The sequence below is a fragment of the Juglans regia genome, chromosome 11 (assembly GCF_001411555.2).
Source record: "Juglans regia cultivar Chandler chromosome 11, Walnut 2.0, whole genome shotgun sequence".
Lineage (NCBI taxonomy): Eukaryota > Viridiplantae > Streptophyta > Magnoliopsida > Fagales > Juglandaceae > Juglans > Juglans regia.
The window spans coordinates 7298817-7312948 of NC_049911.1; the positions used below are offsets into that span (position 1 = coordinate 7298817).

A 14132-nucleotide genomic window follows, 5' to 3' on the forward strand; every position below is an offset into this window, starting at 1 on the left:
TTCATGAACCCAGTTGGTGTATCTCTATAAATTGTAGTCCTTCACTATCTGGTGGAGCATCATTTGTCATTTTTCTTTTATCAATTTGAACTTTTAAACATTGAGTTGCTTTCCACTCTTGTTTCTTCTCTTCCCCTGCTTTTAGCAATTGTAGACTCATGGGACGCCAAACTTTATTTAAGATATATACGACTGTAAAATGAAGGTGCAAATTACATAATCTACAAGAGTTTTTTATTTTATATATTTTGCAATGGAACAGTGAGTACATTTGGATGGTTTTGGAGAAATGATGTTGGTCTGCTGAGCAGCTTTTGGCGTCCAGAATATCTCCCCTCACCAGCTGAACTGCATTATATTGCAAAGTTAGAAAATCAGGCCAATTTAATTGATAAACATAAATAGCATAGCAAAGTTATGGTCTTGGTAACATACCAATTTCTTCTTCTTCTTCTTCGTTTTGTCAAGATAAGCCATGAGCTCCTCTTGTTGGGTAAGAGAGTCCTCTAAAGCCTTTATAGTAAAAACAAGAGTAATCAAGACTAAATAATCAGGTTCTGTAGTTTAGAATCAGATGAGTATTATCATCATGGCTGTAAAAGCATATGCAATAACCTAAATATAAATGTAATATAAATTACTAATTAGTACTTCCAAGGTTGGATTTGTTGTCAGTTTTGACTCCTCGCATTCTACTCAGATCAATTGAGCCCCTATTTCATCAATAAAATACAAAGTGTAGAAGCCAAACAACTAGTGAGATGCATCACCCGAAACTTCCACAACGACTAGAGTTCTTCAACACTTGTAGCTCCCACAGCGATTCCAAAACTTCCCCAGAAATTATAATCACAGATTAGGCAAGTAGACGAGTACAAGCCATCTTCCACAACAAACCCAAGGTCCAGTCAAAGCAACACAAGAATAAATCCTAAAGCAACTTCCACCAATCAAGAACACACACCGGTGCACAACTTCCACCACAATACACCGGGGGAAAAATTAAGCAAAATGTTCATTCAGTACCCCATATGTTACTTAGTCTTCTGTTGGCCTGAGTTCATGGAAATCCAGGGAAAGAGCATATTACTGAAAGCATTGACTACTCTTCTTGAATCAACCGTATACAACCTATTGTCCATCTCTCCTTAAATATAGTAGACAGCCACTATAAAACTAATTCTAAGAATTATGCTAGTAAGAGAACCATTCTGGAAATTGCTAGACAACCATTCTAACTAACCTTCCCAGGATGAAGCAACCTGATTAGACTATTTTTATCACAAAGGAGAAACAATATCTACTCAAAAGACAAACAGGCAAAGAAGAGATAATGCTGCCCCTATGGCATTACAATTTTCTCATGTGTTAAATACAAGTTGTTCATTTTCGTTTTTTATTTAAGTTTTACTCCATGGAGTTTTTTTAGAACATCAGATTAGTCCCTCAGTAAATTTTCCATGGTGAACCATTAGAGATATCATATAAGCACCATTGGCAATTTGACACGTGACTTGACTGGCCACTTGCATTGTGTATAAAAAAATGCAAAAAAAGATAATAAAAAACTTTAGTAAATTAAGAAAAAAGAAGTGAATGACCAATTTGTAGGTATAATAAATTCAAACTTTGAAGATCAATTTGTGATTTAGCCTTAATTTGATTGTGTGAATGACTTTGTCCAAACTATTGAGATGAGACGTGAAGCACACAGCTCATGGCAGAAAGAGATACCAATAGGGGTGAGCACCAACTTAGTCGGAGTCAGATTCTCCTAAATCTGACTCCGACTCCGATTTGTGTAGGGTCTGATTTGACTCCAACTTGTCAGAGCAGAGTCGGATTTGGGCTTTCAGCTTCGGGCTTTTTTTAGCTTCATATTTAGCCCATTTTAAAAAAGAATTTTTTGTGGACTTTCAAATTTCAATTTTTCCAAAAAACTAAAAACTAAAAACTAAAACTAAATCATTCACTACTAATTTACTTCTATACTAATATTTAACTTATTTTTATACTAGACTTATACTATAATGTTTAATTACTTGTTATCATACTATAGTATTACATACTATTTTTAGTGTCTAATTACATGTTATTATACTATAATATTACATGTTATTATATTATACAAGTGTCTAACTTATTTATAACTTATTTCAACACTAGACTTATTTTTAGTGTCTAATTACATGTTATTATATATTAGTATTACATTTTATTATACTAGTGTCTAACTTATTCCTATACTTGATTATGTATGATTGTAATGCTATGATGTTTATATATACTAAACTATCATTATTTATTATATATACTAGTATATTAGTATATATGATAAATATATAGATAAATACATATTTTTATAACATATGTACAATATTTGAGTCGGATTTAGAGTTGAAATCAGAGCATAAAGTCAGATTGGATCGGACTCCGACTGAAAAATTAAAAACAAATCCGACTTCGACTCCGTTTTGTCGGAGTTGGAGCTAAACCGGATTTTCAGATTTTTGCTCAGCCCTAGATACCAATACATATGACTATTGACTACTGAGTGCTAGAATATTTAATATAATATATATATATTTATTTTAAATTCTTAACAAAATAATTTTCACCTTCGATTTAGGAGTGTTCAACACTACTAGTATGCCATGAAAAAGAATCAAATGAAAGCAAAATAAATCAATTTAATCTTAGAATCTAGAACTTGTCATGTTTGCTCTATCTGAACCTCTCAAACAGATGGCTCATTCCAAACTGTACCTTTTAAAAAAATTAATTTATGTCTACTTGTTGGCAGCTAGAACTTAACAAATACAAAATTCTGCCCTGTTCATAAACAATCTTGAAAAAAAAAATTGTCTCGTGATAGAGTTGAGATCCTTTCTGTTTCAGTTTCAGCCACTTATGCCAACTTTTCTGATGCCCAAATGAAGTGTCTAAACGAAGGGGTACAGTTTATGTCTGAGTAGGATGGCCAAAGATTAGAAGTTTTCCTTGGATACCGTTAGGTTAGTGCCATAAAAAGTACTTGCTTTTGAAAGCAAACATCAAAGAAGACAAAATTATTATCTAATTCTGCATAAAAAAATATTAACATCAAACTAAACCATTTGACCATGCATGAAGGGTAATTTCATCTTTTTCTATTAGATTAACAACGGTTTTTGGTTTGAAAGTAACAAACACCGAAACTTCTGATTAGGCTATCAATGGTCAAAGTTTATGTAAATAAGTGATGATGAAGATATAGTTAATGTAGAAAAATGTAATTAACCCACTATTTTTTTAGGAACCCAAGCATCCAATAGTTTGATTTTAAGCTAAACGCCAAATAAATCTTTTGAAAAAGAAAAATTTATCCCATCTTAAGCTTTTGGATGATGATCCTTGATCCCCAGCAACCACTGGTAGAGTTACCAAAAATACATTCCCCTTTCTTATTTTCACTCAATAGAGAAAACAAAAGAAGATTCTGCTTTTGAAATATCAATAACCCAAAAACTTAAAACAAATAAAACCTAATTCTAATGCAGATTATAGCTTTTGCTTTTCCCTCTTTATGGCCGGATTTTATTCTATTTTTAATTTTATGCTTAACATGGGAATTCATGCATACCTTCTTGGTTTCCATAAGCTCTTGCTCCAAGGCATCAACCTGTCTTACAGCAGCATTCAGCATTTCTTCCTTCTCAGCTGGCATGGCATCAGGTTTCAAACTCAAAGCGTTCACTTTATCTTCCAATTCATGTATGCATTTTAAGACAGACATGTACTGAGTGCCAGTGATGGCATTGTCAGGAAACTGGTGGGAAGGCTCCTGGTCTTTGAAGATTGGGTCAACACAGTAAAGAGGATTGGAGTAGATGGTAGCTTCTGTGAACTTCCTGGGCATGTTGCGTGTCAATCTGACCATGGTGACGAAGCCCATAAGAAAGGCCATAACACCAGTAAAAAATTGAGAACTGAATCCTTCGGGAATGTTGCAAGCATCATGCATGGCAAAACAATCTGCTGCTGGAGTTATAGAAAACTTGTATGATTTTTTTTCTAGTAATCTAGTATATTTTCTGGATTAGAAAAGGTAAGACAAACAAAAGACAGATAAAATGTCGCCTCAAAATTATTTATGCATTAGTAAGGCAACCAAAAAAAATTCTATTGTAAAAAACGTAATATATAAGAAAAAGATCCACATACGGACAATTGTAATCTACCATTTTTATTTTCATGGAGGGAATCTCTACCAGGAAAACGTCTATATCATCAACTTTTAAGAAGGAAATGATAAGACTCCTGATAACGAAATGGTAAGGATTAATGAACCACAGCATCTAACAAAATGGTTGCACATAAAATCCTCTGACTTTATAATTTGGTGAGACTGCTTATTGGAACCTAACAAAAGCAAAATAAGTAAATGTTTCTGCTAGGCCCCAATTCTTAGACTCTATGCAATTCGTTGCTAGCATGTTGTGAGAGGAACTGTAAACCATCCAATATGATGATATCAGAGCATTTCGAAGCACCGGGAAAACTCAAGCTAGATGGAGGAACATGCTGAATACCAAGTCAGCTTCTTCCCCCTTCTCATTCATGAATGGTCTCAGAAGTAATTCACGTTTATACTAATGTAGGGAAAAAAGTGCCACTTCTTACTTCTTTCTAATTCCTTTGTTTAAATTACAGAGCAAACTGTACTGGAAGAAAACAAGAGAAGGCAAGCATAATAGTCATTTTCAGATCAATGTAGTTGCTTCATCACCCTTCATGACATGATAACAGCCAATAAATACTTTTAAAATGAGTATACATATATACAATTGTAACTGTAGGTGATGTACCTTTCGAAAGGGAAAACCGATTGTTATCTACCATCTGTTGCCAAGTGTCATCCACAGTTTTATCAACCATTGGGACAAATTCTTCTGACACATAGGTTTCTTGGCGATTTCGTGGTATCAGGACCTGTGGAGATGAAATCTCACTTACACTAAAAAAAGGAGGGAATTTAGAGGAACTGGGTAGAAGAAGGAAGGGGGCAGGGGGGATATGAGTGAGCATAAAAGATAAAGAAATTGACGAACTTAGTGGAGCACATTTATTATCGAGTTTCTCAATAACCTCAGACTGTAACCCATGGATAGTACTTATGTGTGTGGCTATCATTAAAAAAAAAAAAACACCGGACAAAGGAAGAAGCTCCTCCTCCTCTTCTCACTGTTGAAGCCATCCCCCTCTATTTTGTCCCTCCCTCTTTCTCTCTCTCTTTTTTTTTTTCTTCATTTTCCCAAATTTTCTCATTTTCTAAGCCATTGGAAGCCATATTAGGGCTTTTAGGACACAATCTCTCTGTACGCCCCTACACCATTGGAAGCATTGTCCCTCACTCGCCAACCCCCAGCATCATCTGCTTCCATCTGCCCATGCATGCCTGCAACGCGCAATCTCCAGTGTGCTTGGCCGCCACATTCCATCTAGTTGCCTTGTGTTCTAGCCCACTTTATTGGCTTATAGCACGTTATGTAATTTTTTTTTTTTCCAGTTCTCTTCTTGTTTTTTCAAGCAAAATAAATCTCACATCTGCACAAAATTATGGCCCTTTTCAGCTCATGCATCCCATCTAGAATCTCCTAGTGTTTTGCTCCCCCACCCCACTGAACACTGCCACCTTTTGACTGATGCATGGGCTACACATGCCGCCATCAGCAACTTGGCTCTAATATGCCACTACCTTCCACCACTGCACTGTACTTTTGCCAGGAGCTATATGTAATTCCTGCTGCTGCTATTGCCAGAAGATACCTTCTTCTACTCCTTATCCAAGTACGCAAGAGAGAAGACCCTCATTGACCGCCTCAACACAAACAATTCCAGTGCTCATTCTAGTGATGATAAATCCTCGTTCAACCAACAAAACAGGCATTGAGGCGGCCTTTTTCTCGACCACATGTTGAGAAATAATGGGACCAGAACTATTTTGTTCCATTGCCAGATGTTTTTTATTTATCGCACTGCAATGTTTGTTTTGTAGCATTTGTTGGGTCTCCCACCCCCTCCAATTTTGCTTTTATCTTTGTTAATCTAAGTGAAGACAAACAAAGAATTCCACGTGGAGATGAGCATTTTGAGTCCGCTGTCATGCTAGGAACACATAGAGTTCTAGCCTTTTCTAAGTCAGGCATCCATCTAGAAAAAAGTAATTCTAAGAAACTAACACTAGAATGAGGTTTTCAGGTGCTCACAAACCAACATATCCCAATATAAAAACCTTGTGTAGGCATTTATCCTCACTGGCAACATCGGACAAATGAATGCCACTCGTGCAAACTATTACCTAGCTGCTGACACTGACAGTTTTTTTATTACTAAAATTATTAAAAAGGAAGTCTGCTATACTTACTTCTTCAGGGATAGTAGAGAGTTGAGAGTGCTCGACATGCTCCCTTGGAAGTCTAGAAGATAAAGAATGCATGCCATCTACATGTACCTCTGGAGCTGCCTCCACACCGAATGAGTGATGACCCTGAAAATTAATATACACAAACGCACACGCACACGCACACGCATATAGACAGTATATCAATGAGCAGAAAGATTGAAAGCCAAAATAATTTAGAATCTAGAGATAATCTGGAACCAAAAACATTTCAATTACAGAGGTACATCAACAAGGAAAAAAGTGAGCTGATGTGTGATAGTTTTGCATCTCTTTAAACAAACAAGGAAAAAAGTGGAACAATAGATTCATGATCAAAGATCAGGCAAGACCTTAGGGTATACTATCTCATGCTCAGATATTGTCTTCTCTTCGACAATTTGAATATCAGGTTTCTTTGTACATTTATGAACACCATTCTGAACCATCTGCAGGCCCATATATCAAATAAGTGGGGTTGCTAATTCTAGTATAAACGAGGCAAAGATAATCAATCACACTGCAAATTACATAACACAATACAGAAGAGAATTTTTCAAATCACATTTAAGATCTCCGGATCCTTCCATGGGCCCTTATCAGAATACATGCAGCCTCCTTGATCAGCACAGGTACAAGTGCCTCCTAAAAATTCTGGCAACTCACTGGTTCAACAAGACAAACAATTTATTTCAAGTACAAGAAGAAAAAGTAACAATAAAAAAAATAGAGTACATAATAGATAAAGATAATAAGAAACAAATATGAAATAAAAGTGCAAAAAGATTACTCATCAGAGAATTACCTAGCATCAATTATTTCAAGCAACTTGCTCTGGTATTTATTGCCAAGAACCTGGTGAATAATACCATTTACTGATTAATATTAGCTAGATTACTAAAAGTGGATCATGCATAAGGTGTTTCCTTACATGGATTTTTGCTGCAGTCTTAGGATCAAGGAAAGTCTTTACAGTGTTCCACAACATTCTGAATCCAGAGCCAGCATTGATGATGAACATGCGATTCAATGTCTGCAATGAAGAAACCAATTGACATGGCATCAATGGTGCTTTTATCCTCCATATAAATGCAAGGTTCATAAACAAACAGATCAGAAAGAAATTACCTCGGGATAATAGTCACCATCAATCTTCTGAAGGCGAGTAACAAGTTCCCTTGCAGCTTTGTTGAAATTTTTCAGTCCCTGTGAAAACGTTAATAAAGGTCTGTAATAAATTCTCTCTCCCTTTTATTTGTTTTCTCAGAGATTGGTCTCTTCTCTAAATGGTGATTATTGTTCTCACTTACCACTCCTTCCACATCCAGGATGGTTGTACTTTGATCGATGTGCTTTTTTGTTGCAATTGAACAAGCAGGAAACTTTATGGCAAATGTCCTCTCAAACTCCTTTACATGGTTCTTCACATAGCGGTCCATGTTTGTGACTTGCATCAGCTTGGCAGCATCTACTTTCCCCAATCTCTCAATGTACACAGGTCTTCCATCCTTATCTACTCCGTGATTCCCTTGAGGATAGTATTCCAGGACTTCATTGATTTCCTCAAATTCAAAATCCTTGAGGAAAAAAAAAAAGAGCGAGGAATGAAACTCATTCAGAGGGGAACACTATTTCTAAAGTAAACTTCTTCTTTGAAGATTTCTTTTGAAGTATAACTAGAGTAATGAATTGAATTAAATAGATAATAAAAAAACTGTCAAGCATTATACCCATTCTACAACAATTACCTCCATAACTGTGTCAGCACCAAATTCATTCCTCCACCGGAGCATGTCAGACCACATATGCTTTGTTTTCTCAATATCAAATTTTCTGGCCTTCAAGAATCTGTATTGTCAAAGTTTTCAAATCCCTTGATAATGATAATGAAGTACAGTAATTATGTTCATGTCCCCTTTAGAGAAACAATCTTTACAAACTGTTGAATCATGCTATTTTATTTCTCTACAGCAAAGGCGTGGAACTGCAACCATGCAAACATCAACAAAACTGATGATGGAAGAAGAAAGTAAACAACCTGAGCATCATATGATAATCATCGTGCTTTGCAGGCAGAAGCTCTTCCAAAATAAGTGCTTGACGGAAAGCATCCACAGCCTTCAACTCCTCCGCATCATGCACGTCCTCAATTTCAACTGACATGACTTTACTACTTCTCCTAACCCTTCTTTTCAAAGAATGCCTGAGCTTGGTGGAGGCATTGATTGCTTTCTTCTTCAAAGACCCAATTCTAGTCCTCTTCTCATCGTCAATGTTCTCAACATCAGATCTTTCAAGGACTGTAAATCAGTACGTATAACCATCATATATGAGCCATTCAAAAAAGCAAAAGTACTTGTTCACGCTCCTAGTCCTGGGGACTTAGCTGAGAGTTGCACACCTCGATAAAATCACAGGAAAAGTCTACCAAAAAATATATATTACAATTATTTATGTTCTCTATCTTCTTCCACATGGGTTGGTGTTCTTATTCTCTACTTACTGTGTATTTGGGCGGCAACACTGCGCTTTGAATAAAAGTGTTATTAAAAAAATATTTGGATTGTTTTCAAGACGGTGATATGCATCGCATTATCTGAATCGCACAGAGAACTTCTTAACAAAGAAATGTAGGAAGAAGTATGAAAATATTTTAATTAGGCTACCTGGTTTGGGAGAAAGTGGTCCAGACATGGTGTATCTGCTTTGTCTGGGAAGGCAGAATTATCAAGCACTCATATCGCAAATGCCAGAACCGAAGCCCTAGCCAAAAGCCCTGCATATTAACACATTCCCACAAATATCTTCTCACCATTTTTTTTTTTACAGAAAATAAGAGTAAAAGTAAAACCCGAAAACCAAAAAGTTCACACAACCATATTCTCCCTTTCTTCAATAAGAAGAAATAGGATAACATATAAAGTTTCAATTTTTACCAAAAATCCAAAACCCCAAGGACTCAATCAAGCAAAATCAAATTGATTTTTTTTCTTTTACATTGAAAATCAATCAACCAGTAAATAAATGAAAAAAACTCATGATTGTGTGGACTCGGAAGAAACAGAAAGAGGTGATGGGGGGCGGAGAGAATTACCTCTGTACAAGCTTGGAGGAGGGTTTCTGGGCAAGCGAGAGAGAAAAATATAGTATAAAAGACCGTACGATTCTCAGAAATGAGCGTTCCAAAGGAAATGGCGGAGGTAAACTGTGACAGTTGTGACATAGAGAAAGTGAGTGAGGTCGAGGAGAGAGAGAATAGATATACTCTTGACTGGGTCTCATCGCCATTAGCAATCTGTGATTGCTTAGAGAGAGAGAGAGAGAGAGTTGAGCGACAAACAAGGCCGCTCCGTTCAAATCCCAACGGATATAACGAGACACCATTCTCAAAGGCTGTTCACTTTCCCGGGAAAATTCTTTCAACGAAATGTTTTTGCGACGAATTATAGATCTTTAGTCGCGTTAGGAGAAATTCCTTGTAACGCAGTACTTTATTGAGGTGACGCTGATTTCATTCTAAGGCGATATTGAGTTGTTACGTCCAATTATGCGATTTTTTATTTTATTTTATTTTAACTTATAGTGGAAAATCATGTCCCAAAGAAGTCGGGGATTATATTCACGGGTGACGCACGATGAGATTGAAAATTTTATTTAGCAATTTGTTTAAAAAAAAAAAAAAAACCTAATATAGCTTTGTAGTTGGATATTCTTTTCCTTGGATGATTGCTTTTAGATTTTCTCATGAGTTATGTTATACTCTACTTACACTTTTGTTTCACTTCCATTATTTTGGCAACTCATTCAGAATAAGAACGTGAATATTTGGAATTGTGGTGAAAAATATAATTTATAGTTTTAAATTTTATAATTTATAACTTAAATAATAAATTTTATACTTCAAAAACAGTTTACTGTTTGATAAACATGTATTTAAAGTATTTTTAAATTTAATTACATTAATTTTTTTAAAATATACAGTTATCTGCGGGAGCTTTTCGATAAAAGTTTCAATTTGGTGCTTTTTAAAAAAGTAGATTTTCAATTTTTTTTAAGTGATTAAAGTACTTTTTATAAATTTATCAAACATATAATTTTTTCTTTAAAAGAGTTTTTAAACAGTTAAAAATATTTTTTAAACTTTCAAATTCAATTCCAAATAGGCTCGAGTGTCGTAACTACAATTACGTACACTATATTGATTTGGTATTGTTCATCAACCATCAAATTGACGAATACTACGGAGTTAATACATTAAAATAAGAATAGGATAAAAGTGCAGTATATATAGTTTTTCTTGTCTTACTAAAGCAATTTTATTTTTCCACTGCTATTCATATTGATGCAGTTGCTCATAGTGTAATTAATAGATGAGTTGCACTTAGATTGTTCCTTCTTCAGAATCTAAATTTAGTTGAGTTTAATATGAACTCGTGTATGGGGTTTTAGAGCATTATAATGAGTCGACCACGAAATAGTCCTGAATAATGATTTATGGAAGCGATATTATTTCCAACAGACCATAAATCGCCACAATAGAGCTATTTTTTTTTTAGTCTTAGTAGTGGACTAAACAAAATTTTGTCAAAATTTAGATAGAGAATTCACTTTTATAAATTTAGCTAGTTAATTTTTAATAACATCAAATAACAGACTTCAAATCTATCACAATTTTATTAAAATATTGATTTTGACTTTTTCGTTTATTTTAGAGTAATGTTACATGTAGTCGATGAGTGCACAAGCACCGTGCAGTCGCTTTAAAAAAAAGTGAGATCCACTATTAAAAAATTAAATTTTTTTCATGTGAGTCCCGTATTTATTTACTTTTTTAAAATGATTGTGCGGCGCTTGCATACTCACGACTGCAACTGTCATTTCTTTTTATTTTAATTCTAATTGTAATTTGAATATTAATTTGTTATTAAAAAATTACATATTAATTTTCTAACGTTAATATTATTCCTAACAAATATAATTTTTTAACGGTCTTTTTTTCTTACAACGGTTATATTTTTACAACTGATATATTTTTCCATTAACGGTCATATATTCACAAAAGATATATTTTTTTTGCAGTATTTTTATGCGGGAGGAACAACAGGCAGTGTGAAGAGAATTGTTTATGATTAAAATAATATTTAGTCAACCCAAGAGATTGGTAGATTTGGCCAATAAATAAATCTTGGGCTAAAATTATTGTTTATTTATTGAGTCTATTATAGTAGATCTTTGTGCAACCTAACTAAATTTTAACCAAAATTTGACTAAATTGAGTCACTACTAATATTCGGCTAAAGTAATACCAGAAACCTCGTATTGGGGTTTTACAAATCTTAAGAAACAGGGTTTGTTATTTATCTTGTAATTGGTGTGCTCGTACCAAAGTCCAAGCATTGTCGATATTCAGGAGTGTCTAACACACGCATGTCTCATCCAAACATTATAAGCATTCATGTACCATTTATGTTATATTATAGGAAAATGCTTTTATCTCCTAATAAAACATTTCAATGACGAGTGATGTGCTTAATTTCTATACAAGTTTTGTCATATTTTTATTCTTAATTTTATGCTAGTTTATGTTTAATTTTTTTATTTATTAGAGTTTTTATTTATTTTATTTATTTTTGTTTAGAAATAAATAAATTGAAGGAATCATAGAAATTGAATGAGTCATCAAGAGAATAGGAAACACTCATTTGTTGAAATTCCTGAAGTACCTTTCGGTATTTGGAGGATAAATTTTTCTAGACAACTCCAATAAGGACAATTTCGGTGTCTACAGAAAGCCAAGAAATAAAACCCTACAGCTTTCGTGTTTAAGCCTTAGCGAACTACGAACATCTTCAGAGAGGAAACAGCGCATCGAGTAGGAGGTCGAAAATCTGCAGAATTGGAGTTCATCAACGATTAAGATTCTCGATCTACATACAATTTTCTTCTTAATTTTTTCATCTTCTCTTTGTATAATTTTCATTATGAATTCCAAGATTATTATGGTTTGTTTTTATTCTATTATAAACTAATTTCTATTACTTAAGCTACGATGTAGCCTCTCCATGAAAATCTCGAATCTTATTTCTATGTGATCATAATTTTATTATTCATTTTGAGTATACATAATTGAGTTTAATGCTTTCAATTATTTGGTCAATAGTTGAATTATTTGTTGTGCATCTTAATTTGAGAGATGATGCATGTAGTTTAGTTTTGTATGATGTATGCCATGAATTGAACGACAGACAAGAATATGACAACGTGATTTGTGCGGCTTTTATGTGAAATATTATTAATCTTAATGTGTTCAAATGTTTTTAAATTCGCATAGACATATCGCGGGTTATCGTATGTTGAGTAATTCTAATTCTACTCGAGAGAGAGTCTTAGATAAGTTAGAGTATTTCGTTGTCAAATAGGATGATAATTGATTGATTGTATGGTTATGATTTATGATTGGATTGGTTAGGTGAATCAGATGCCTTAGTGTTTTCTTCTTTGGTGAAATCTTCTTATTTTCAAGTATTTGGTTAATTCTTCATTTGTTGATTTAATTTAATTTGTTTCTGTTTTTCAAATTCAAAATCCACCACTTTTCTTGATTTTCAAATAACTTATAATTAGAACAATTTCAATAGTTAATAGGTAAATAGTCCTCATAGGTTCAACATCTTTCTTATCATTATATTACTTGGTACGATTTCATGCACTTGAGAAAATGCACAACAATGAGTCCTTATAATTTTTGTTTATTTAGTGATTAAGTAAGTGTTTTTTAATAATATTTTGATTTTTTTAAAATGTTAAAAATGATTAAAAAAATATATATGAAAAGAAGAAAAAAAAAATGCACTAATCAGGAGAGTCTCTCCGAAGCCATCATCGGTGGCTGTAGTGCTACCCTATATTATATGTCTATCTAATGCAAATAAATCCTATATTATATTATATATGTCTATCTAATGCAGAGGAATGCTATTCATTATCATTTTTACAATAATCTTGCTATAATGGTATAATATGGTATTAAATTATTGGAAACAATTTATTATATATATTCTAGTTGTTAGAAAATTATGCACATTAATTTTCTAACGTTCATATTATTCCTAATGGATATATTTTTCTAACAATTTTTTTTTTTAACAATGGTTATATTCTTTCAACTAATATATTTTTCCATTAACTATCATATATTCACAACAAATATATTTTCTGCAATATTTTTGCCCGGGAGGAACAACAGGCAGTGTGAAGAGAATTGTTTATGGTTAAAATAATATTTAGTCAGTCTAAAAGACTGGCTAGATTTGACCAGTGAATAAATCTTAGGCTAAAATTACTGTTCATTTATTGACTTCATTCAGTATGTCATAGGATGTAATGCAGGTGACTACATGTGGGTATCCTCTCTGCTACACGCTCTGGCGATTGGTGGAGGAGGAGTTTGTTATTCCGTTTTATCTTTCTGGTTTTCCAGATCTAGAAAGGGCAGCAGTGTATTCTCCATTCCTGCTTAACAGCGAGGTTGAGGAGGCGGTATGGAGGAGCTGGAAGAGGTCTGGGAACGTCTTAAGCTGAACGAGGAGGAGAATGTGCCGATTTCGATTAATGTAGGGGAGGAATTCCTGTCAAAGGCAAAACGAAGCTTGGTGGGGAAAATTATAGTTGACAGAACGATCGGGAAGGAGGTTGTGCGGCGAACTATGGA

At 34.0% G+C, this 14132-nt stretch overlaps 1 protein-coding gene across 3 annotated transcripts; it reads right to left on the reverse strand.

The window, feature by feature from the left end:
- On the reverse strand, positions 1–9653 carry LOC108993507 (phosphatidylinositol/phosphatidylcholine transfer protein SFH12-like). 3 transcript variants are annotated; one of them, XM_018968458.2, is made up of 15 exons: positions 9516–9653; positions 9088–9197; positions 8460–8721; positions 8170–8269; positions 7732–7998; positions 7550–7627; positions 7353–7454; positions 7227–7276; positions 6987–7086; positions 6775–6870; positions 6407–6529; positions 4848–4971; positions 3623–4020; positions 436–513; positions 1–348 (listed from the first exon to the last, which is right to left on the reverse strand). In XM_018968458.2, the coding sequence occupies exons 2-15, from the start codon at positions 9113–9115 to the stop codon at positions 337–339; spliced, it is 1818 nt and encodes a 605-aa protein (XP_018824003.1). In that variant the 5' UTR covers positions 9116–9197; positions 9516–9653; the 3' UTR covers positions 1–336. The 3 variants fall into 3 exon arrangements, with proteins under 3 accessions (XP_018824003.1, XP_018824005.1, XP_035538828.1); XM_018968460.2 differs by having other exon boundaries at positions 24–348; positions 3623–4017; positions 9516–9609; XM_035682935.1 differs by having other exon boundaries at positions 162–348; positions 3623–4014; positions 9516–9564.
- Positions 9654–14132: the final 4479 nt, after the last annotated feature.

What these genes read in the sequence shown, in the direction of transcription:
- LOC108993507 (XM_018968458.2), bottom strand. Translation starts at nt 9,115, where the DNA reads ATGTCTGGACCACTTTCTCCCAAACCAG. An exon ending in ACCACTTTCTCCCAAACCAG is followed by an intron (nt 8,722 to 9,087) that starts GTAGCCTAATTA and finishes ACTGATTTACAG; the next exon opens with TCCTTGAAAGATCTGATGTT. An exon ending in CTTGAAATAATTGATGCTAG is followed by an intron (nt 7,087 to 7,226) that starts GTAATTCTCTGA and finishes TTGTTGAACCAG; the next exon opens with TGAGTTGCCAGAATTTTTAG.